This window comes from Onychostoma macrolepis, chromosome 16, assembly GCF_012432095.1.
Source record: "Onychostoma macrolepis isolate SWU-2019 chromosome 16, ASM1243209v1, whole genome shotgun sequence".
Taxonomy (NCBI): domain Eukaryota; kingdom Metazoa; phylum Chordata; class Actinopteri; order Cypriniformes; family Cyprinidae; genus Onychostoma; species Onychostoma macrolepis.
In genome coordinates, this window is record NC_081170.1 from 22084974 (window position 1) to 22112591 (window position 27618).

At 36.0% G+C, this 27618-nt stretch overlaps 1 protein-coding gene across 1 annotated transcript in view; it reads right to left on the reverse strand.

The window, feature by feature from the left end:
* fhod3b (formin homology 2 domain containing 3b) overlaps positions 1-27618 on the reverse strand; it is a 181231-nt gene that overhangs the window by 124622 nt on the left and 28991 nt on the right. Inside the window, 1 exon segment of the mRNA XM_058746369.1 lies at positions 25452-25516. Coding sequence (XP_058602352.1) covers positions 25452-25516 — 65 coding nt within the window.

Here is a 27618-nt window from a genome sequence, read left to right on the forward strand (position 1 = left end):
TCATTTAATAATGCATATACAATGGATTATTATAAATTATAAAAAAATGCATTTTTTACGCTATACAAAGTTTCAGCCTAAATTTATTTTCTCATACTGTATATCCTCTCCACCACTAATACATTAAACTTGTATATGTTGTATTTTTGCATACATGTGCGTGTATTATTATTATTATTATTATTATTAGTGAATGGTTTCTTTGATTATAAAATGTTCGATTTCACCCCAAAAGGAAAATGAAAAAATATATGTTATTATACCAGTTTATTTACTTTATTTATTAAGATTACAAAGTTTAATAAAAACAATTCATTGTTATTTTACAGCAGTCAATTCCCTTTTAGTGTCTCCCCTGTAGTCTGAGTACTGCCATTTGTTGATGCTAAATTTGACATGTCCTCAAAGTGAACACCATAGTACATTTACAAGAAAAACATTCTTCATTTTTGCACATTCAATACTTCAGTGTATAAGGCTGACAGAAACAGTCAAAACAGCTCATGCCACATGTCGACGGCACAGCACCTGCCTGCCAACAAAACCTCAGGCCTCCCTGCGAGTCTTCAGACGTGGACACTGTGGCCTGAGACACATGGCTCAGAGATTCAGACGTGTTATTTTACGAGGTTCTGCAGATCCTACAGCAGCTGACTACAGAAAGGTCACCAGCAGTCACCCTCTTTCATCTCTCACTCTTTTCTGTCCGTCCTGCATTCTGACACAGCAAACATTATGAGGTAGATCCATTCTCACCTGTTGTTTGAAATTCATTTAATTTTCAACTGATTGAACTTACTTTTAGTATTATAAACCCTAATACTGAATGAGATCACAGTTTCTAGAACTTATGAGTACAAGTTAAAACAAAATTAGAATAAACAGGCATATTTGAAAACAGCACTGACCTTTTTAAAGGGTCATGACAGGAGTAATTAGAGAGTGTTGAGATGAACTTACATTCGGTGAACTGATATGACCTAGACCAAGAATGTTTGACATTATGCAAACATTAAAATCAGAGTGTTTTTCAACCATAACACAAGTAATATAACGTTTTCTGTGAGTTTGGTGCTAACCATATAACAATTATTTCAGTTATATAACTGCACAAACTAATGATTAATCAATAACTGGCACAGGCCTTCAGGACAGTATTTAAAAATAACTATACTTTGCATGTATTCTTTGTGGAGAATGCAATCCAAGGAACTGCACTGACAACCTAAACAAATAAATCCAAAATAGCGGACGACCCAAAGCAACGTTGAAATAAACACAGGAAAGAATCAGTAAAACTTGTTTATTGTAATTAAACCGATTGTACTCAATATTTCTGTGCACTGTTGTTTTTTTTTTTCTTTTTTAGAGTAGGCTATGAATAAAAAAAATTAAATGAATAGAAATAATACTTCCGGAACAAACACTGCTGGAAAAGTAGGTGGCACTAATGCAGTTTATTTTAGAGTGAGACTATCAGATTAACTACGCAGGACAAATTAGCAAGAGAGAGCAATTCTATAAAAGCACCGATGGGAGTGGAAAATTCTGCGAGTGTTTTACTAACAATGCACACATTAAAGAACAAAGACGCAGCCAGATCATTCCCGATGACCAGCGCAATCTACCAAGAGCAGTGCAAATTACCACCTGCTTTAAATCCCAAAACACACTGCACGATTTTAGCAATCCTATAAGATCTCTGCATGTCACACTGTGCACCATGGATCTAATAAACTTGGCTACAACGTGTGTGTAGACTGTACGTTCATGACACCTATTGACTCGTACATAACGACGCACGTTACTATAGTAGAATAAAATGTTATCGGCATGCACTAGTGGTAAACAAAAAAAAGAACATGATAAATCACAGTTTAGTAGCTGTATTTTTTATGTGTGCTGAAAAAAAGTGGAAGTGGCGAAATAGGATGGAATAAGAGCTTGAGGTAAGCAGGTTTATGTTTAAGCGTCATGTCGCATTTTTATTGGCTGGTCGGTAAACCTGGATCGTATCAGCAAACACACTGTGCGACGATCACGCTGTATCGTAGGCTATCTTTGGTCGCAAGACCGTGACAACGGCCGTCTTTGAACTTCTCTCACTGTATGACACAGGAACACTGATTAGGAGCCACGATCACAGAAATCACCATGATTGTTTCACGATGCCAATCTTTCGTCTGGGACAGCCGAAAATCATGCAGTGTGTTTAGGGCTTAAGACATGCTTTTTTGGGCGCTAAATAATGGAATAAATGCCAGTAATTTGACGAGCACAAACGTTAGTAAATCGCATTACTTGATTCATTTTAAAACTTTCCACCCCTAAATTTTGGGTCTGAAAGGAAAACTCCAACAAATGCATATTTAATAAGATCAGGCGCAAAAATAACTGTCTAGGCCTTTTCAGCACTAATTCTTCACGCGCGTCTTTAGTAAATCCTGACAGTACTATTTTAACGCCAAAAGACAGTTTGCGCTGGCACAAGCTGTTAGTAAATCTGGGCCATACAGTCATAGAAGACAGCTGTCCATGTGGGCAGTAGGAAGTGAGACAGCTCACAAGGTTTCGACTGAGAAAGTGGAGGTTTAAGCTTAATGATTTCTTCACGGTGAAGAGGAGAGTTGAAACAGTTGTTGCTGTGGTAAGCAGCCAGGGCCGGGAAAGATGCTATCTGAGAAACTGCAATTCAGTCTCTATCTTCAGCTGGTGAACTCAATGCCACAGGCATTACCCACAACAAGGTCAATAAGTTCAGTTTGAGGAGTCAGTACTGAGAATTGACATTGTTTTTGAACAAGATTAGATATATTGCTCCTTTCTAAGGAAGAATATTTTGCACATTCGTAAGGAGGGGTTCTTATAACTTTTAACAGATAAGAGAGAAGACACAGGAAATCATAGGTGAGAAGGGAAATGGGACAGGACACTGGCTGGAAGCAAACCTGCGTTTCCCACACGAGCACAACAGCTTGGTGTGTCTGGAAAATGAAAACCCAACGTGACAAATCATTTCTGACTGGCACTACACAGGCTGTACATATGTTTAGTATGTGTGTCTGGGTGGAGGTGAGGGGGTCGTTACTGTCACCCCACAGTATGAAAGCAACACACGGCACAAAGCAGAGCGCACACAGGTTAGTTTAACACTGACACAGCCCAGACCTGCTTTATGACCCACTCCTGAATTACACTCTTTCAGGCTTCACATTCAATCTGGATCAAAAGTATTTTTACTTCAGTAGGAGCTTGACCAGTCCAGTTACTACTCGTTACTGTTGCATTGGAAAGAATAGTTTGAAATATATCCTCTCTGAATAAGTATAGGGACAGAATTTTAGAGCTTGGGTGAATTCAACCGAAAATGTTACACTGCCAGAAAAAATATCAGTACTTTTATTACATTTTTTGACGTTTGACAATGACGTCTATGAGTACTCAGCAACATGCTTCCAAAATCCATAAACATTTTTTTTTAAGTGGTACACTTGGTATGTAATAACATTTCATAACATTTCAATGCATAATAAAAAAAAAAAAAAGAAGCCAAGTAAGGTACAATATATTCACACTATATCGGTACCATATTGGTTTTTCGTGCCAAAATTGTAATTTTTTTAATTCATTAGTATCGGCCAACATTTGGATATTTAATTATACATGCTCCATTTCATTATTTTCTCATTTAAATGACCTTTATAGTCACACTGATAATTAATCGTTAAAAAAAAACTTTAATCATATTAATAAAAGAGTATCAGCTTATATATATTATAGTATACTGTACATTATATTGCTGTGATGTTGATGATGAATTCATTTGTGGCATTTAAAATATCTGATTTTAGATTTTAGTGTTTTTTTTTTTAAACAAAATAATGTACAATTTTTATATTAGCCATGTATTGATATTTATTAGCCATAACATGAAAACAATTATTGGCTTTTCAGCCAGAATTTAAATATTGGTGCATCCTATTTATAAAAGTATCATAAAAGTATTCCATAAAACTCTATATTTCAAGTATTCACAAACAAAAAATGTATTGACAGCAAAGCAACATTTAGATGAGGTGAAGATTATCAGTGAATAATGATGGAAATTTTAGGCTGTTCGTCACACAAAACTATCATATGAGTTTAGGAGAATTGAAACAGAAATTGAACTTTCTGTTTTAAGGTTTTTTATTTCTTTCTTTTTTCTTAAGGCATCCCTGGACTATTGTTATATGGCAAAAGCTGTGAAATGGTTCTACAAAAAGCTGTTTAGTGTTCAATGGAAAAAATAACAGTGGGAACAGGTTTGAAACAACATGAGTAAATAATCCATTTTTCAGTTTCATTTTTGTGTGAACTATTCATTTAAGATGTTTTTATACAGCCACATCGCTGGGATTTCTCAAGGCTCAGTGAAATGGAACGATAGAACATCTGTTCAGAGGCTGTGAAGCTCAATTGCTTTTGATGTTTGACGATATATCTTTGCTGTAATGTCTACTGAGTGACAATGTTTGTGTGACTGAGCTGTAGTTGTTCTGCTTTGATACTCTAAAAGCCACAAATCCATAAATATATGAATGCGGATGTCAGTATTCCAGAATTGTTGTTTAAAAAAGAACATCTTGTGGATTTGCCTCTCGGTACCAAACTCTAGCATGGAAATGTTTAAAATGATGATGCCACTGTGGGCAATTTTGGTAAACAGTGATTGTGTGCATTTTACCATTGTTTAATTTTACGAACAAAAGAATAAAGGCTACACTGAATAAAAAGTGTATTGTAACTTGACTTGGAAAACATTTTATGTCCTTAATGTATCCTGTCTTACCACAACCACAATATAAAACAACACAACAGATTCGTGGCCACAATGAAAAAACACTTGCTACATTGGCTAAGTGATGAGAAATGGTTTGCCTCAGGCGTCTGTTTCATCTCCAATTCATGCTGACAGTTCAGTCATTATTCAATGTACGCAAACATGCTCTTTCAAAACTTCTGTCAAGTCATACAAATGACGCTTTCAATCTGTTTTTAGATTAGTTCACACAAAAATGTAAATTCTGTCATCTGACTGTGTTTCTTCCATGGAACACAAAAGAATAAAGAGGATGCTAAGCCATATAAAGTCTCATAAAAGTAGTCCATACAACTTGTGCACTATATTACAGATCTTCTAGCTGCACAATAAAGTTTTGTGAATCATTAATAACTGAGAAATTAAGAAAGAATCATTCTGATATTGTTTTAATCAACTAAGGAAGCACAATATTATCTGTCAACCAATACATTTCAGATAATAAAATTATATACTATTTTGATAGAAAATAGTATGTTGTTTAATTAAGAAAACAACATAAATCAATTGTTTAAATGCTACTATGAATGTAGGAATAACAAAAAAAAAAAAAGACATATATACATATATATATAATGTACATTACAAAAACTGGATATTTGTTTTTGAGTTTTGTTAAAGATTACATTTAACAGTGTTAAAAATTATTAAGATTCACTTTACATGAGTGCCAGATGACTAATGTTAAAATAGGGGAAATTAACCAGCACAATTAAATATCCAACAGGCTAAAAATATATCCAATATCGACCAATTTACAAAATTCCTTGAATGCATGAATCTGGTTGAAAACTAAATATTGACAACAAATATAGTTCTCGAAAGAATCTGTTTATGAATCTGTCTATTGTTACTTTTCTCATGAACTCACCAAGCAGATTTTTTATGAAAAATAACTTAAATTTCAGTCTAATATAGTTCCAGAAGACTTGGAATTTATGCAAGAAATCACTTGAATGATACTTTTATTGTACTTTTGTTTCCTTTATGAAGAAAGCCTGAGCCGCCATTCATTAAAACTCCAATAATCCACAAAACAAAGTAAATGATACAGGTTTGGAATGACATGAGGTGCAAATAATGACAGAATTTTCTTCTTTGGGTGAACTAATCCTTTAAAATGTAAACTAGTGACAACAAAACATAGGATTCATCCCGATCGAATAGAAACAGGCTCTTTGCTTCCTCAAGTACCGTGGTACAAAGTGAAGCGATGGACTCTCATGACACCTTTATTGCTCACGGAGCCGAGCGGGGAGTAATGAAGTGATTTCTGAACAATGACCCGGCAGATTAAATGTGTCTCTTATCCATCATTCTCACAGGGCCGGGGCCTTTCTACGCCCACCATCCTTTTCTTCTCACTAGTGACTGCTAACAAAGCTTTCTCAATTTTCTGCCACTTGGGCGACACCAAGAAAATGTTCAAAAGCAGGGGTGGGACGAGGAGGGGTCCGCTACACAGGAAAGGCCTTTATGTGGACCGAGTGCTTATACCACACTCAAAAACAGAAGAGTAAGAGCAGATAGAGAGATTGTGTGTGTCAGCTTCAATAGGTTACTGATCTTACAGCCATGAGAACACGATACAAGACACCTTTGTTTGGGCGCAGAAGGGCGTGCTGATTCACAGACTTATATTCATGAGCTAAAGAAAAGGAAAAACCTTTACATAATCTACTTTAAAATGAGACAAGGTCTTGAAATGTATTCATGTTGGTTGCATACGATTCTAAACAACTTTGATACCATTTTCAAGAAAAAGCTTTATTTAATGGTCTAAATCATGTGGTGTAACCATCAATAAAATGTAATAATAAATTGTCCTTAAACTTTCAATACATATGAGTGTACATATCAGTCTTTTCAATAAAGTTTTTAAATACATTTTTCAAGGTAAAAGCATTTTTTAATTAATGCAAAGGTTAATTTAGTATTATTTCTATATTACTGTAGAACTTACTAATATTTTGAATTAACTTTTATTTTAATACATTCAGTTTTAATTTGAATTTTAGTTCAAGTTTTAGTAATTTATTAATTCTCTTATGTGTGTTTTTGTCATTTTATTAGAGTTTTTATATTTCTGTTTAGCTTTCATTTATTTTTTAGTTATTTTAGTACTACAACTTATACTTATTTCAGTTTTAAATTTCGTTGGGAATTTTTGATTTTATCTTTCTTTCTAAATAACTTTCTATTTTATTTTAGCTTCAATTCAATTACAAAAACTTATATATATATATATATATATATATATATATATATATATTAGTTAATGATAACAACACTAATTCATGCCCCCAAAATATTAAAATGAGTTTTAATTTAGTAATTAAAAACATGCTCATCACTGAAGACTAGTTTTCAAGTCATTATACAGGATGTATAATGCATATTTAAGTATTTTTGAATAAATTAATGATCAGTACAAAAAAGTGACATGTCACAGTCTTGTCTAATTTGTCTTTGTTACCACATTCACAAAATAATTTTTCAGTTTATATTTAAACCATGCCAAGATAGAAAGAGAATGTGAGGTGACTGACGCACTTCAGCTCTAAGTATAATCTCAGACCAATTACATCAAGCCTAAAAACAGCAGCCTGGCCTTCAACATAACCAATTCTGATAAATGGACACCCGATGGCTGAGTAATGGCTACAGTGTAGCCCACCGCCTTACGCCACTGCCTGCTTCATGTCAGTTATTCTGGGTCACGTCTTGATAGCAAGAGCAGAACTGTAAAAAACAATGTTGCTAAATGCATTTGCCATTACTCAAAGAGTCACCCTGTTTTAGTAAAAAGAAATCTGTCTTCGTGTTTTGCTTACATATACGAATACAGTGATGGATACAGTTCATGGTGTCATAATAAATTTACTCATGCCAAGTTAGAATTTTTTTCTGTGATTATTTATAATTCCTTGTTTCTATAGGCTAGATCATTTATTTTATATTTGTTTACATATTGACTATTCATTTAAATATTTGAAAATTTATAAAACAATTCTTTAAGAACTTGTTATTCTTTGTGTTATTTTGCTGCATGATCTTTGGTGTGAAAAGGCCTTTAGTGTTTGAGTGCAGCCTGGCATTTGAGAGGTAAATGAAGGCAATGCCTAGCGACCAAAGCAAAGGAAAATTTTCTCATTCTATCTTTCTGCCAAGTCCCTTGGGCTAAGAATTTGTTTGGCTTGACAATGAAGCAACAGGAAATCAATAGAACTCTCCAATTGCCTAAAGAAACCCATTGTGCTGCCTAAGCCAGGTATGGTTAACAGAGCTCAAACTACCAACTTCAGCACACACATGGCATCCATAATAATTCTAATGTAACAGTTCATTTATTAATTCAAAAATACAAGAATTTCTTTAACCATTCAGGTAAGAGAATTGCCACACATGAAGGCCATATGCCCACCAGCACTGTGTCCAACGTATTTTGGCCAAATGACAGTATTTTCATAGTCTCTCCAGCTGCTGCCGAGTCTCTAATGTAGAGGCATTTCAACATTATTAATGTAAAGGAAGATTTGACTTCCCGTAAGAGGCTTGAAACATCAGAGGGGGAATAAATTGCTGCAGAAAAATAAGTTAAAGTTAATTCAGCAGGTTGAGGATCTTTGAACAACTTCATGAGGAATCCAAGTTTTTGGGTTAATCGTGGAAAATTCAATTTCAAATGTCAGGATAATTAGGCTAATTCTGCAGCAGTGGGTGATTTTACCTTGGTGAACAGCCAACGACAAGATGTCTACACCTGTGAAAGCCCAGATAGGAATTGCTGTAATTGCTGTTCATTTATCATTTACTGGAACAGCAGAGGAACTTACAAAGAACAAATAACATTCGCTGTGTCATCAAAAACATTCAAAGTCGTCATTGCGATAAAGAGTCAGTGGAAAATATGCTATTTTAAAAAAAAGAATAATAAATTGGTATCATTTACTTACCGTCTTTGAAATTTTCAAAGTCAGAGTTTGAAAGAAATGAATACTTTTATTCAGCAAGGATGCATTAAATTAATCAAAAGTGAGAGTAACGATATTTGTTACGTAACAAATAGTTTCCGTTTCAAATAATTACTGTTCTTTTGAACTTTCTATTCATCAGAGAACCCTAAGAATTGATTCTTTCAAAACTTTCAAAACATGAGGAATTTTTTTATTTAAATATTATTATATTATTTAAATATAATATTATCTAGGACTGCCATGATTCCTCGATTCAATTCGCGTACTCGATTTAAAAAAATCCTCAACTGCAATTTGCCCGTGTTGAATAACCATGAGAATCCATAAAACGCATTATCAGACCATTTGTCAAGGCTGCATGATATATTGTTTGCTTAGGTCTATTTTTATTACCACAAAAAAAAAAAATTATGGTAACACTTTAGTATAGGGATCAATTCTCACTATTAACTAGTTGCTTATTAGCATGCCTATTATAAACATATTGGCTGTTTATAGTACTTATAAAGCACATATTTTGCATGACCATATTCTACATCCTTAATCCTACCCAATATCTAACCTTAAAAACTACCTTACTAACTATTAATAAGCAGCAAATTAGGAGTTTATTGAGGCAAAAGTCGAAGTTAATGGTTTGTTAATAGCGAGAATTGGACATTAAAATAAAGTGTGACCAAATGAATTATAATTATCCAATTACTCGATTAATCGTCAGAATGATCGACCAATTACTCAATTACCAAAATAATCATTAGTGACAGCCCTTATATTACCTTTTAAAAATTTTAAACTTGAGTGAGACTTCCATTACAAGGATCTAATTTAACATTCATCAAGTGAAGGCTGGGAAACAGGCACTTTTGACCTTTTCTAGAGCCTTTAATATCCTGCTTCCTTCTTGGAATTGGGAATTAGACTTGAACTTCTAGCTCTATTTTTCTTGCCATTGTCTTTTTTAGGTCAGGGTTGGCCAAATAAGAATTATAATTAGCGTTAAGAAGGCTTAATGAGAGGATCTAAACTACCAGGCCTAAACTACAAGAAACTGAGGGAGAGAGAGAAAAAAATGGTGTGAGAACTCGAGTAAGGGAACGACAGAGAAAACGTGAGATGGGATGGAGACCAGTGAGACAAACAGAGTCAGGTTACTGCTGAACACTCAGATAAAAATACCTCCACGGATGAACATGTAGACAGTTTTAATCTTTTCCTCTTTAAGCAGTGAGGGACGCAGAGGGGGTTACAATGGAAACCAGATGGTTTGGTGGAGATGCTGTGAATGTGTCTGGACAAATGTCTTTTTATGTGTGTGTGTGGATAGGCTGTACACCATGTCATGTGTCTGTCATCATTTAACTGTTTGTAAGTCTCTGCTTCCCATGTCTGCGCTCTCTGAAAGGACATAATCCAGCCATTGTTACACATGTTGAGGCTAGAAATCTGTGGTCATCAACCAGGCAGTCGAATCTTTAAAGACATTCACTTTCAAGTCACTTTAAAAAGGGCAGTGTAAGAGTAATAATAATAAAAAGCAGATATACACCAAAAAAAGAATGAATGGCACTGGCTTGTAGCTATGTTTATTTACGTGCACTGTTTGTGTCGCTTTAGCAACCGATTCACTAAAGGAATTATGCTAATCAGGTAGGCCACAAACACACCACAAAATTTAGGGAGTGACATCCACATTCAAATGCAGGAATGAATTCCCTAAATCAGTGGTTTCAAACTTTTGGATGCCACAGACCTCCCGATATGATGATATGAGGCAACTACACTGTATATTTTCATATATAAAGACCCATACTGTGTGGGAAAAAAAACCTGTATGAATTTCTGTTGAACACAATAGAAGATATTTTGAAGAATATTGGTAACCAAACAGTTGATGGTCCCCACTGACTTCCATATTATTTATTTCATACTATGTAAGTCAATGGGGACCATCAGCTGTTTGTTTTCCCACATTCTTTAAAATAACTTATTTTATGTTTTACAGAAGAGAGAAACACAAGAGTGAGCACAAGATGACCAAAAAAAAGGGGGTGAACTATACCTTTAACATTGTGTTTTTTCTTGCAAATCCCCCAAAACAAAACAAAACAAAACTACACAAAAAAACTAAACAAAAACACAAAACAAAACAAAACAACACAAAAACCTAAACAAAAACACAAAACAAAACAACAACAATACAAAAATAAAAAATAAACTAAACAAAAACAAAAAACAAATTATGCCAAACATAATGGCACAAAACAAAACAAAACATAGAACCACACATAAAAAAAAAATAATAATAATAATAATTATGCCAAACATAATGGCACAAACAAAACAAGACATGAGGACGTGAGGTGATGTTTGGCCAAGTATGGTCCCATACTCGGAATTTGTGCTCTGCATTTCACCCATCCAAGCGCACACACACACACACACACACACACACACACACAGTGAACACACACCCGCAAAAACATAATTATGCTAAAAAAAAAAAGATTAAGATTAAATATAAAACATAATATATTCATTTATATATTTTATTGATTGATTGATTGATTGATTGATTGATTGATTGATTGATTGATTGATTGATTGGCATTTTAAACTTTTATTTGTTTATTCAATAATTTATTTATTTTATCACACTATTCCACAGACTTTCTAAAACCCCTCTGTGCCCCTTGGATCCCCGGTGTGAAAACCTCATCAAAATTATAATTTTGTGTGAGTATGGAATAAACAAAATTTTAAAGAATGACAAAGTAATAACCACAGCATCCACGGTGACTTTTTACACTGTAAACTAACATGGATTATTAAAATCGTGTTGAATTTTACAAAAAAATAAATAAATAAAATAAAACACATTCTAATCCTAATTTACATAAAAAGTCTGATTTAATTTCAATATTTATGGCACAGCGCTGTTTGAAAATTTCACACCTGCTTAAACTAGATTGCGAGTGAAAAAGAAACAGGGGTTTACGCTGAAATACGGTTCAACTGAATTCACCCTTTACATTTTGTTCTTTAGCACACACACTTTCACATGTACATCCATCCATCTCAATGAAAAATATATTTTATCAACCCTAATCGCACACGTACAGCATCCAGATGTCTATTCGGTGTGTTTACATCTGGAAGATGTCATTTTTAGAGCATATTCTCATTTGCAATACATCTCTGAAAAGTTCCCTGTCAGATGCTAGAATGATATTCAGCAGATGTTTCATAATTTAAAATCCGCTCTTTTGAAGATGTTTATCAGATAGCAGTTAGCAATAAACTATAACTCAGGGATAATGCGTTCTTTAAAGACGTATGTGTACTTACTCGAAATTACTTCAATTAGTGAAACAATTCATTCTCGTTCCTGCAGTGAGAGTTCAGAGTTGGGTCAGAGTTGCTGACTTCATCAGCTGTAGGACTTCAGCTGTCTGGAAGTGAATATTTTTTAGCAGTCTGAGGCTGTCAGAAAACAGAAATCCAGCCGAGGCAGAGAAAGCATAACTGTTATGAGGCTTCTGTATTCCCTCTTTACTTGAAGCGTCTATTCCACACTTGCATGCATTTGACAATGCCAAGGATGTGAATCTGACTACGATAAGGAAAGTTTGTGAAAGATTGGACGTGAATGTCTTTCATTATCTTTCATGCTGAACATCTGGCGAGTGGAAACATTACCACAGAATTTTATATAGCTGATAATGACCGCAGGAGACATCTGTCCATGGTGACTACTGTTTCCTGCTGATTTTAAACTGTGGACAGCTATCTGCTGTACATTTGCACATCATTTTGAGGAGAACATTGGGAAAAGATATGGAACAACACGTTTTTTCAATACAAAAAAATTATTTCAAGGCCTAGGAACTTGATTTCTGGAAAAATTACACTTGAAGACAAATTCTTTAGAAAGAATTCTTTAATTCTTTCACAATTTCAATCTACCATCTCAAACACAGACTCAAGACTCAACACAACCACGCTTATATGACAACTCTGGAAAGAAAAACCAAAAATTAAAATAGCAAAGGAAAACTAAACAGAGCAATGCAATGTAATTAAAAAGCAGTTAGGCCAACGACTGGTCCAAGAGTGGTGAACTCAGTTTAGGCCGCTTTTTCCTGCTCTAACATTGTTTACTGCTTGGAAAAGCACTAGGAATTATTGAAAATTTACAACTCTGAGAGTCCGCACACACACACAATTGTGTTCTTTCTAAAAGAGTGTTTCAAAGTGTCAAACAATAAGCCAAAAGCGTCAAATTCATCATGTCAAGTTTTAGAGGATCATAAATCACAACTCAAAGCTAACTACAAATCACACAGGGTAAAGTGAAAGCAGTTGTTTCCATAACAGCTCATTTAACAGACAAAAATCTATAAGAGCTTGTCAACTGTAGGTTAGGTTGCTACTCTGTGGTGTTCATGGGTCATTTATTGAACGTCAGCCTGTTCTGACTGACCTCAGTGTGTATCTGCAGTTAAAACAGCAGAGATTCAGAAAGAGCATAGAGTGGTGGTCATATGGTTACTTGAACAAACAGTAGGCGGATGAAGTGATCTCATTTGGTGCAATAATTGTAACTGTAAGAAAGACGTAATCGCTGATAAAATAATTTTAATGTTTCATTATAAACAGAGGGAGGAATTCACTAAAAAATTATTTGTGGCCATTTATAGCATTGTACATTTGCACATGCTCTGTGTTGTGTTGTTTAAGAATTCGATTCACCAAAGGAATCTTGCAAAACAAAACAAACAACAAACTAAACAAAAAACAACAACAACAAAACAATTATGCCAAACATAATGGACCTCATTTACGAAACGAACGTACGACAGAAAATTGGGCGTACGGTTGTTTCAACGCAAAACTTGGAATTTATCAATATGGACGTGAGCGGTGGCTACGATCAAATCTCACGTCTGGTCTCAGCTCATGTATGCAAGTTTTTGAGTTACCTGAACTTGCGCGCAGCATAGTAAATCGAAGGGAATTGTCGAATGACAGCATTATGTTCATATTGGTTATTTTCCTGACCGTCAACCGAAGCTCATTAGTCGATCGTTAACCAGTAAGATTAGAATGTCTTTTGTTTTTTTATTCAGGGCTTTAGCTTTATATGCGCGAATAGCAGCGTAAACAACAGACCATGAGGATTCACACATCGTTGCATCACGCACCTGCAGCGCTTCTGTGAATGGAGAAAAACAGAAATTAAGTCTATACAAGGAATAAAATTAATAGGACCACACAAAATATATAATAGTCTATAATATAATTAACAGATTAACAAAAGGGGGAAAAAACTGCAAGTATAGGCTACGCTCGTTTTTGTGACACACAATGCATTTTATTTATTTTCTTTATATCTTTATTTGATTTAAATAAATTAATTTAAATAAAAAAATTTATTAAATTGATTTATAGCCTATTTTGTGTTTTATTTTATAGTTTAATATATAATTTTACAACTACTTATTTTTCATTCTTGTTCTGTTCTGAATACCGTTAAATTTACAATGTTTGTTGTAGAGTGAGGGGAACTAAATAGGCTATAATGTTTATATTTACCAGTATTTTAATATACATATTCATTTTATAAATTAATGTAGCCTAATTCTTTGCAATTACAAGGTTAACAGGTGTTTTTGGAGTAAGATCAATTTCTCTTTCATGAGATTACTTCTTCTTTTTGTTCAGGTTTCGTTTCTCCGTGCCGTAAACTCTAGGGGCAAGGCTTCTAAACCGGGGTGTTTTTAGGGATGTGAAATTCAAATGATGATTGTTTTCTGCCGCCACATTTATCAACGTGCGATCATTCATATGATGAGATTGGCGGCATATGAATGTTTCATGAATCACATGTGAACTCTCCCATAAGTTGATTTGTGCACACAGATCTGCGCTCGTTTCTACGTTAGATTAATAAATGAGGCTCAATGGCACAAAACAAACACACACACACACAAAAAACAGAATTATGCCAAACATAATGGCAAAAAAATGTAATAAATAAATATATATATATATATGTATATATATAATAAGAAACAAAACAAAATTGAAAAAAAAATTGAAACAGATATATGCTTTTAATGGCACAAATATGGCCAAATAGAGACAGATAGACATACATTATACGAGCATTAAAAAAAGTTAAAAAATTATATTAAAAAATGGTTTTGCACCTTTTAATTTTGGTGTAAACAAAAATAAAATGACTTGTGTAAATTATTTTGTGTCTCATTTACTAACTTTACATTTTATTAATTGAAAAAATATAATATCTATATTTACCTCTCTAAATATTGACATCAACCATTGAAAAAAAAACATAGTTTAGACAGTAATGAACACATGTACTGTATCATACAAGACATGATGCATTCTATAGCTAATAAAGCACTTACTCCACTGTATGCTGTACATTATACAAAACCCAGACCAAATTTAGTGATTTATTCCGGAAGCTCACAAAACCCAGTAAACAATTCCAACCTCCATTTACTTGTATGTCTATAATTTGGCCATAACCGCAATGTGCTTTTAAATATTACTCTTCGGTGGGGATTGGGGCGAGTTGCTAGTGAAAATTTGCCGCACAAGTCACCTCACAATCAGGTCTGTTTAGGGTTCTGCTTGTTACTAATGCCCCCAGAACCCGGTGCGAGACCATTACCTCAGATTTATTTCACATGTTTGAAAATTCATTATGTCTTTATTTGCAGTGAGGGCTAATGGTAATAAACGGAGACCAGTTTTATTGGGACCACACGTTGGCATCGTTGAGTTTAATCAGGAGTCTGGCCTCGTTTTCACATTATAGAGCCCCGACTCTCAGACACGTTGATTATGGCAAATCAGCGTCAAGATCTACACCGAGCCTGCAAACCTTAATAAACCATTAGCTCATCCGGCAGAAAAAACCAAGTGCACCAGAGCTCAGGCTTTCCATCAGCCCAACAAAAGCATCTCCTCTGCAGCCAAATGTTTGTGCGAGTAAATGACTATGATTAAGGCATCTGGATTATGCCTTGTCGGAAAGCCACGGTTTACTCGCAGGCAGCACGGGGGTTTCTGGGCTCTGAAAATTAGCCATCTGATGGTGATTGGTGCTTTTCACGACTGCTGCAGCAACCATGAGCTATGTTGTGTACATTACCACACCGCTAAATCTCACTGCCATTGACCGCTGAGGTTCTCCGCAAATGCGCTAAATGACAGGCATTGCATATAAGAGCCTAAAAGACTCATCATTCATGTTTATGAATAAACAGATTATTTATATGCAGCTTCCTCTGATGTTAACACTTGGACCTTTAAGTCACCGCATTCAGGAAGTCCTGTTTAAATTTGGATGATCATATGGTTGCAATTTGGAAAAAAAAAAAAGGTAGATAAACGTTTTCATCGGTTGCGAAGTGCTGTTCACTAAACTTAGACACTTTTTGTGCAGTATTTCGGCGCTAACCACACACAATCCAGTTTAGTCAAATACTAGTGATATGCTATTTCAGTGCATTAATCAAATGCACTGAAATAGCACTGTCACATGTAAATCCACTATACAAACACAGTTCTTATCTATGTAAATTAGGCTCATTATAGATTTTATGCCCATTCACACCAAGAATGATAGCTGTAACTGTAACTGTAACTACGTACAGTGGCATGCGAAAGTTTGGGAACCCCTTGCAGAGTCTGTGAAAATGTGAATAATTTTAACAAAATAAGAGAGATCATACAAAATGCATGTTATTTTTGTTTAGTACTGTCCTGAGTAAGATATTTTGCATAAAAGATGTTTACATATAGTCCACAAGACAAAAAATAGCTGAAATTATTCAAAAAACCCGCTTCAAAAGTTTAGGAACCCTTGGTTCCCTTTCAGTCGGTCACTCCGAGTCACGTCGGTGACCGACGAATTGGGATCTCGTCTGAGAGCCCTATCATCTTCGAGTGTAAACTAAACGAGCCAATGCACATTGGCATGCGATAATTCCATCCAGCTGCTGCTCGTCACGACACGCACATAAGTAGGCAGCAGGTGCAACGCATATACAGCTTTTCGCTTCTGAGCCGAGCAGTTCTATTGTTCTGCTCTGCCTATCGTACGAAGAGGATTCTGAACAAGTCTACGAGCGCTCTGGGAAGAGGCTTCTTCAACTGGTGTTGGTGTGACGGCGCTGGAGCGTGGTTCCCCTGTGTGCTTCAGCACTAAAAGAGCTAATTTCCCTAAAAGAGCACACACGGGTGCGTCTTTCTAAAGATGCCATTTCACCTGTGCGTTTCTGGATGCGGTCTTTACCTGGCACCGGATGACAGTCACCTCACATGTTTGGGCATTAAGCATGCTGAGGCTGCTTTTGTGGATGAGTCATGCTCTCACTGCGGGTGAATGACCATCTCGGTGTTGCGGTCGAGACTCCAATACCTCAGAAGAGGTGGAGTCCCCTTATCTATAATCTAGCTCTTCTTCTGTTCCGCAGAAGAGGGTTACTTTGGCGAATAGACAGGGTGACCTGAGGGTTACAGTGGGGGCAAACCTGCCGAGTAAATCTGGGAGTAAACCTGCCCCCCATTCCTCTAGCACGCCGCAAGCTGTGGAGCTTCCAGGTAAATGTGACGGTCCTTCTCATGGGGGACTGGCCGTTTCATTCGGTGCTCCTCTGGATGACCAGATGTCGATTGCAGCATCAGATGGTAAGCTGGAGTCTGAGGATGAGGACTCGGCTGCGTTGCCCCCTTCGGGGAGAGTAGCGTTGCCTGAGCCTGACCCAGAATTGATGGCTATGCTTTCCCGGGCAGCCGAGGCGGTCGGGGCTTGAGTGGAAACAGCCACCATGTCCCAAACCATCGAGGTTAGATGACTGGTATCTCGGTAAGTTCTCGTCTGTTCTTATGGCCAAGGCTTACTGAGCCGCTGGACAGGCTGCCTCCGCCCTGCACGCCATGGCACTCCTGCAGGTATACCAGGCCAAGGCACTAAAAGAGTTGCACGAGGGTAGTTCTGACCCAGGGTTGATGCAGGAGCTGCGCACAGCGACGGACCTCGCCATGACAGCGACGAAAGTCACTGCGCACTCCCTAGGTCAGACAATGGCCATCTTGGTGATCCAGGAACGCCATCTCTGGCTGAACCTGGTGGATATCCAGGAAACTGACAAATATTGTTTTCTCGACTCCCCTATCTCCCAGGTCGGCCTATTCGGCGATGCAGTCGAGAGCTTTGCCCAACAGTTCTCGGTTGCCCAGAAGCAGACGGTGTCCTCCACCACGCTGCTCCACCGTGGGTATGTCTGTGGTTCCTCTGGTCCGGCTTGTACGGTTTCTGGGAGCCTGGCTAGCGCTTCCCAGCCCATCACGCTGGCTCATTCGGACCGTCAGATTCGGCTATGCGATTCAGTTCGCCCGGCGTCCCCCCCAAGTTCAGGGCATCCAGGTCAATTCCATGCTGACCAGCGATGCTCCTGTCTTACGGGCAGAAATCACAGTCATGCTGGCGAAGGACGCGATAAAGCTGGTCCCTCCAGCCGATTTGAGGTCAGGGTTTTACAGTCCTTACTTCATTGTACCCAAGAAAGGCGGTGGGTTACGACCAATCTTGGACCTGCGTGTTTTGAACCAGGCACTTCAAAAGCTCCCGTTCAGGATGTTGACGCAGAAACAAAGATTGGTTTGCAGCGATCAACCTGAAGAACGCGTACTTTCATGTCTCGATTCTCCCTCGGCACAGGCCATTTCTACGCTTTGCATTTGAGGGACAGGCATATCAGTACAAGGTCCTTTCCTTCGGGCTGTCTCTGTCGCCCCACATCTTTACAAAGGTTGCCCTTGTTCCCATGAGAGAACACGGTGTTCGCATTCTCAACTATCTCGAAGACTGGCTTATTCTGGCTCAGTCGCGGGATCAGTTGTGCGAGCACAGGGATATGGTGCTCAGTCACATCAGCCAGTTGGAACTTCGGGTGAACTGGGCAAAGAGCAAACTCTCTCCAGTGCAGAGGATCTCTTTTCTTGGTATGGAGTTGGACTAGGTCAACCTGACAGCACGTCTCCGAAACAAACTGCAAGCTGTGAAAATCTCATTCAACACATATTTTATGGGTGCATTTCAGATGATTTGCATAATTCCAAGTAAACTGTGTGCTAAAATAATGTGCACAGCATGCGCAAACAAACGTTGTTATCAGTGGGTATAACTCATTTTTAGTTCATTCCCTACAGAGGTACAAAAGGCAGAAAGTCAAGATGCTGACAGTCACTCTAGTTTCAGATTATATTAATTAGAAAGACAGACTTTACAGTTGTGTTCGTTTCAACATGGCATGGCCTGCAGGAAACATTCCAGTCAAAATTAATCTTTTCCCGCTCCAGAAGTATCAATGTCAAGATTCTTCATTTTAACATGAGGCACAATAAAGAAACAACTGGAACTAAGCCACAGATGCCAGGCTTTGAAGCTGCTAACTCAAATCAAACGTGGACAGAGCTTTTTATTGGTCAATTTATGGGTGTGATGAGTGTATTAGCAGCGTTTGACTGTTACATAATCACTAATTGAAAGAACATGCACACTGGACACCTTTTTTCAACAAGATCTGCTTCCAGCTTACACAAAAAGAGTAATAATGAGAGCCAGGAACATATTTTCATCACACCAGAAGCCAAAAGCCTAATTATTCCTTCATTTTTTCAGTCATTCCTTGAATTGGAATTTGTTACTTTTCTCAGGACCATTAATCTAAAAAATATTTCTAGTTAATAATTTGCAGATTGCATGTCACTGGCATAAAAATAATGCCCATTTACTATTTGACAAGGCATATGCAAAAGTACATATTTTCAAACTATACTCAGCAATGACTGATTTTTTTAAAGGGCATTTCATGAAATATATACATTCACAAAATAAAAAAAAATTCTACTTAAACTGAATATTTTTAAATAATATTTTAACATATTTCAACATTTTGCTTTAGTTAATTGGCAAAGTAAAAGTCAATTATTTAATTTTGGAAATAATTACTTTTTTGTCTTTATAATACGACTTTCTCACCATACAAAAAAAAAAAAAAAAAAGTAACTGCCTTTACATTTTCAGAATGGGACCACTCACAAGGGATACCCTTCACATTTGGGGTTCCTTGGCACCAAAATGTTTTAAAAACCCCTGGTCTAGAACCCATTAGACTCACGCTTACAAAGTTGACCCATGTAACTTCCCATAATAATAATGATGGACAGTCAAAACATTGAGGTCATAGAGCCCATACTGGGCACAGCAGTAGCCAAACACTCCTGTCATTTAATGAAGCAGTCAGCATGGACATGGAAAATATAAATCAGGCTTAAATGCACAAGTGCAAAAGGTTTTGCTAATGAGCCCAGACAAGTGCAAGAAAATAGTTCTCATGGCGTTGTGTCATCAGGTCTGTTGACAGCCCACTCTGGTGAGTTGATTTATGACAGTGTGCTGTGTAAAGTCTGCTATGAATAGCAGCAGCAAAGTGGTTTTGAGTTCATTCCTTTCATCAAACTTGAGATAAAGGGCCTCGAATGTGCAATCAAAAGCATGGCCAACTTCACTGAAAATGGGCAATGCTTATAGGCAACATGCATCTCTCCATACATGAAATTACTGTTACAAATAAATGTTTTTTTGCTTTATTTGACCAAAAAGTGCTGTGTATGGGGTTAAAAGGCCCTGTTTCCAAAAATTTGGGGTAAAATTGGTATTCTATCAGGATCAGTGGATCAAATTATTTGGCACAAATTATGATGATACATGATTAACAATACATGACTGATATCACATAAAACTTGCAGTCGTAAACTGCAGTTGATTTTAACTCTTAAAGTTTAAATGCAGTGACAAATATAAGGCTGTAATTGATCTAACTGAAAAAAATAAATAAAATAAACAGTTTCAGGACCAATTCTAGAACTGCCTTGGTGCATACTAGTTCTTTGATAAAGAATGTGCAAATAAAAAATCATTCAAAATAGATTAATTTAATCTTTGAATATATTTTTAATGCAATATGCATCGAGTGTTACTCGAGTCTACAATACCAAATTTAAATCCAAAAGAGAAATTACCAATTTCAAAGCAACAGCAAAATCTAATTTGCATTTGAAAATGTTCAGCTTTAACCTATTTAAAGATTAATGTGGATTAATATTTAAAAATAAATAATACATGAAAACAAATTTACAATTAATTAAACACTGCTTCAAAAAGACAATAAATAGTCAGTAATAAGTGGTTGATACATTTTTATTGTTAACCAAAACTAAAGCTATTAAAACATCTTTTCATTAAAATAAAATACAATAAAATAAACAAACAATGAAAATATGAAATGTTGTATTGGCAACTAACTGAAATAAAATAGGTGAAGTACTAAAATAAAAAATAAAAAAACTGAAATAAAATGAAACAAAAAAAAAAAACAAATTAAAACAAAAAAAATCACGAAATGTCACTAAAACAAACTAAAAAATAAAACGAAAACTGCTAATTTACAACAAAACTCATTCAAAATAGTCGTCCTGCTCTTTCATTAACACAAAAACTGAGAGACGCATTAAAGGCTGAAGAGCAGCAGCTGTCATCTTGGGTCATCCGCTTAGAGAGCGAGAGAGAGTATTACCCAGCCTTTACCTCCCACACACAGGACCCACCTTTGACCCAAATAAGCCTTCAATCACACAAGCACACAGCTGGTCAGAAAAGCGATCCCATCATTGCTACAAGGAATGCAGCGTGGTTTAGGACAGGTCCCGGGACAGAGGATAGAATGGCAGGAAAACATTCAACAAGAGAGGCAAGGCAACATCTGTAGAGCATAGTGGTTCTCTTATCAAGCTGCTCTTTTCCATACGGGTTTAAATCATAGATACGGAACATTGATTCCACAGAGACAAACAACGTAGTGACTCAAAGCATGTTATCAAGACACAAATCAACAAGCAAACGTTCAGAGCTGCTGATAGGTGAAGCTTCTAGGAAGGGTTTGCTACAAGAAGTACTTGTGCTAAGCTGCTGCCCTCTTTCACGGTTCGCAAATTGCGAGAGAACGAATGGGAAAACGACTCACGGGCAGGTGTCTGAGCAGGTCTGGTTCGTAAAATCTCTCTCAACAGATTCTCAGACCTTGCCAGGAGTTTCAGCAACTTTATTTTTGGACCAAAATACCCCTAGCAAAACAGCTTTGGAGTTTCCAAAGATGCCGCAATCCGTCAGGCACGCAGGATCGGTAAATTGAGTTGACTGTGAGAGATAACTGCGCTTCTTTCATTGGGCAATTTTTGTCCCTGGTACCCTTAAATAACACTTTTGCGAAACGTACAAATTAAAATCTGACAGTTCTAAGCTTAATGGCTTTTGCAGGCTGACGGTTATATTTTCCCCTGTAGTCTGGAGAGGGAAAACCGTACGAGCCACGTGTGCTTGGCTGCAGTGCAGCACGCCACTAAGTTTATACTGCTCGCTAAAGACACACACTTGTCTTAAACACCGACTACCAGTTCCTGTAGACAACAGCAGTGAATCACTTAGACGTTTGACTGTCGGCATGTAGTCTGGTCCATATTGTGGATTATTCCAGCCAAGAACCGCTCATTTAGACATGAAAAAGCCAACTGACCGACATGTAAAGCAGCCAAAGTTGTAGAGGATGTTTAAGGGTGGGTAAATGTGAAATCAGATCACTTTAAAAGCTTAAAATAAAGGTGTGCAAATAAAACTTTGAATCTTTCAAAATATTTGATATAAAATTTGAGTAAAAAAAATAATTTTTAAAAGTTCACTTGACAGGTAAACACTGTTAAATATATATATTTTTTAAAATATTTAAATTTTCTGTAACACTTTACAATAAGGTTCCATTTGTTAACATTTGTTAACTACATTAGTTAACATGAACTAACAATGAAAGATTATTGTAAAGTGTTTATTAATCTCAGTTCATATTAATTTCAGCATTCACTAATACTGTACATCATTAAAATCCAAAGTTTTATCTGGTATTATTAATTAACCCTTGTGTGGTCTTTATTTGTGAATCACACTCATGGTCTTCGCAGTCAAAAGTGACTGGACACCTGAAATCTAACTTCTTTTTTTTTCTTCAGTAAAATCAATCTAATATATTTTTGTTCAATAATATTTTTTCTTTTTTCTTTTGTATTTTGAGAGAATTGTATGATAATAGTTAATATTTATACAATAATTATTATAAATTCTTCCTTATTTCATTTTATAAATGAAAATAATACAAAAAACTAAAAAAAATGTGTTTGTTTGTTTTTTCAATTAATGCAGTTTCTCAGATTAAAATAGAGACTAGGCCTTTAAAATCCTTTTTTATTAAGGCTGATTAGCACCTCCTGGTGAGAGCAAAGAAAGAAAAACATGCAATTTCATGGTGTTACCACTAGATGCCTGTATGGGAATCTATAGAGAGGCTTTTGAATTTCCTAGCTGTTTTTATACATAATTGTTAACTTTTATTAGGTTGTGGATTTAAATGTATATTAAGGCATTCTCAAAGACTACTTTTTGTCAAGGTTTATATTTTTTTGTTGTTGTTTTAAATGTTGATTTGAAGCGTCAGTTTTTGAATTATTATTACTACAGTCAAACCTGAACACAGAAAGCATTTTGTTATACAAAACATTAAAATTCTATAAAAATGTAACTTAATGTAATTATAAGAGCTTAATCCTTCTGGGTTTGATCTGATTTCAACCTCTTATTTCAGTTTTCTGACTCATTTTGGCTATATGGTTATAGCCATACCAATTAATTTGAGTGTGTATAATTGTGTGTGTGTGTGTGTGTCTGTGAGTGTGTGCAAGTGAGTGTGTGTGAGTAGATGTGTCTGTTTTGCACTCTTGATGTTTTAGAGTGTAACCCCTTCCTTGCTGTCCACTTTTTTACTAAATTGTAGTTATTGATTTTATTTTACATAGTTGCTGTGTTACAGACACACCAGTTCATAAGGGTGTGTGTGTGTGTGTGTGTGTGTGTGTTGATTTTGCACTCTAAATGTTTTAGAGTTTCACCCCTTCATTGCTGTGCAATTTATTTCTGCATTGTAGAGGATTTGTAGATTGTACACACAAAAATATTCAGCATTTTACATTTTTTTGCCATTTCCCATTAATTTCCTATGGTCGGGCATTTTTGATCGAAGACCATGAGTGTGACTATTTTTTTTACAAGCACTTAGCTTTTTCGAATCATGCCCTCAATTTTTTTGTGTGTTCACATCCCAAGTGCCATAAAAGTCACCAAGTTTCGTATCATTCTGATGAGGCTACAATTTTTACAATTTCAAAATGTACATATATATACATATATATGGAAATATACACACACAAACACACACACACATATGCTAGTCAGATGTCATACAACTTGAGGAAAAAACAACAAAATGTTAACGGCAATGTGCACTTCACAAATAAACATTATTACATGAACATAACTTAAATTCACCAAATTTAATAATAATCCTAAAATAATTATTCACATCATTATTGGAATATCACAAGTTTTGTGTGATATTCTAAAATTCACAAAGAACACAACAGATGGAAACCCAGCTATTGTGGCAGCCTGGTAACGTGTAAAACATTACTTCCAAGCACACTGATAAAAGCCATTTTTATGTCCAGTGAGCATCAGACGGTCCATATAATGTATGGTTCATGGGTGTGCTGTCTGAGACTAAGAGTCACAGGGGTAACATAAACTTCTGAAGTGAGTTACATGCATACTACACTTCCAGATAAACTACACGGTTTATATGCTTAATGGGTTTTGTGGGTGCTGTCTGTGACACTTAATCCTTCGTGATACAGAGATAGCCATAGCCGTCCTGCTTCCACACAATGACACAGATGTTAATCTGGGATAAGGCTTAAGGAGGTAATGAAGCCTGATTCTGTCAACAGGGTTTAGGGACATGAGATAAACAGCAAGATTGTGAAGAAATATACAATGACTATGCAAGATAATGCGAGTCCAAACATGCTACAGTTATTCTTTTTTTAATATTCTGGCAGAAAGATGTTACCATGGCATATTTGTGAGTGTTTTTAAAACTAATCACACAGGTTATAAATTAAAAAAGCATTTTCCAGCCAAAACGGAATTAGATTTTAATGTTTTAAATCCCCAATATACATGACACAAGCTGAGACGTGTGTGTGTGTGTGTGTGTGTGTGTGTGTAAAGCACTACCTGGCATTCATATAATGTTGCTGCAATAGCTGTTTTATATTGATTGAGAAATCAAGCATGGAACATATTTAAACGAGATCATAAACGTTGCGGCGTGAGGGCCTATTAGCAACAGGAAAACTTTACCACACAGTAAAAATCAGGCAGGGGCCTCGGTACGTATAATTTACACATCCGTCATTCAACAAGCAACAAATGAGAAAATAATTCCTAAAAAATCTGATGTAGCCAGAATCTGCTGACTGAGCCAGAAATTTTAAAGGGTGAAGATGGAGTACAAAATGTTTTTCTCACCATTTATAGTTTATTTGAAGAGCAACAGCATCTTGTTACTCACCTATGCAGGCATGGACTCTGACAGACAGCTGTGTTCTCAGGATAATACTGTGCTTTTTTCCTCTCCTAAAGAAAAAAAAACACACAAAACAAGAGATCATCATGATGAAAATCTAATAAATGTAAAAAATTTACAGAGCTATGTTGGACTATATGATAAGATATGGACCGTATATCCATATGATGGACCAAAGTATGGTTTGTCTTTCTGAATATATGAATTAAGAGCACTTTTTAACTGTCAAACTGTTTTCTCAGTCCATTGATTAAAAATCCTGCGAATTCAAATTCAGAGAAACAAATAAATCATAATTCATTGCATTACATTACAATATTTAAGATATATACATGGACAAATAATTGCAACATTTGGTAAAAGTAGTCATGTTACTTTCATGTTGTGATATTTAGATGACTGATTAAATATTTCTACATTTTTAACAAAAACAAAACAAAAAGCAAAACAAATTGAAACAATACAAAACAAATAAAGCAAAGCAAACCACAACAAGACAAAACACAGCAAAAGCAACACAAAGTACAAAAAGCAAAAATTTAAATGAAACAGAGCAAAACAAAAAACAAAGTTAAAAAAGCAAAAACAAAAATGAAACAAAAAGTAACACAAAGTAAAAATGCAAAAAGAAATGTGAAACAAAACAAACAAAAAGCAAAACAAATTGAAACAATACAAAACAAATAAAGCAAAGCAAACCACAACAAGACAAAACACAGCAAAAGCAACACAAAGTACAAAAAGCAAAAATTTAAATGAAACAGAGCAAAACAAAAAACAAAGTTAAAAAAGCAAAAACAAAAATGAAACAAAAAGTAACACAAAGTAAAAATGCAAAAAAGAAATGTGAAACAAAACAAACAAAAACTAAACTAAACAGCAAAGGCAATACAAAGTAAAAGCAAAAACAAAAATTGAACAAAAAACAAAGCAAAGCAAAACCAAACAATACAAAAAACACTCAGTTTAGTAACAAATTGAAAACCAGTAAATCGTGAATAAAATGCAAGATGAATTATTACAGGAGTAAGTTAATAACCTTGTGTTATGATTGATCAATATACAAACAAGCTTCTCCCAAACATTCATTTGGAACTCCATATATAGGAGAGCATTTTATCACTGCACAAAGGGACCAGCCTTATCTATATACACTTGTGAAGGTGAAATAATGTTCCACAGCACATCTGTTTACACCAGAAGCCTGATTCTGTGTTGCGTCTGCTCTTACTGTATATTTAGGTCAGGTGAATTAAGCTTCTAAAGTCTTGAGAGACTAAAACCATGTGTGGCCTTGAGCTCCAAAAGACAGTAAAAATCCAACTGACTTCCTGTGACTTACTACTAACTGCCAAGTGACTCATGGGAGCGAGAAACTGGACGGACTGAGTGGGTGAAGAGAGCCATGTTGTGAAAAAAAGGGTCAGATATCGTCCGGACTCCCCTGACCTAGAGAGCAGAGGTGGCTGTGGGGATGACATGTAGGTCACGCCATCCATATAAAGAGTGACGGACAAGTACGGGCACAGACCCAACCCCCGTCTCCTCCATAGATTATCAGGCCAGATGAACGGAGGATCTGTCTGTCTCATGAATAACTGGAAGTAAACACACAATGGAATGAGATGCAGCTGCATTTTAGTTGGAGGAGATGGATGGATGCTTAATGTTCAGCTTTAGAACAAGTCGGATCGGCAATGACTCAGTAGTAGCATCCGTGTGGGCTGAAGCCTCCATTTACCAGACATGAGATAAACACATAAGGTGGACAGGAAGCAACACAGTAAAGAAATACAGACAAAACAGAAACTCATGGAGATTGGAGAAAAGATATTTTTCTTCTAAAAGCTGTACTTTCTCAAACCCACAGCATATGATACCGCAGGTTTCCTTCACGAAAGCAGGACAGCAACACGGAGACCTGTAAACAAATGCAGCATTGTGCGAGTTATACAATGAAAGTTTGATGTCTGATCTGGTTGGCAACATGCCACAGATCAAGGCATCTCCATAAGTGACTACCTAGCTTCAGCAGTCTCCAAAATGACCTGCTACTCATTTAAAACACCTCAGTGATATAGCAAAAAGCATATTTAGAATAGACATGTATTCGGTAGTAGTGTACACCTCTACAGTTAACATGCATGTTTAA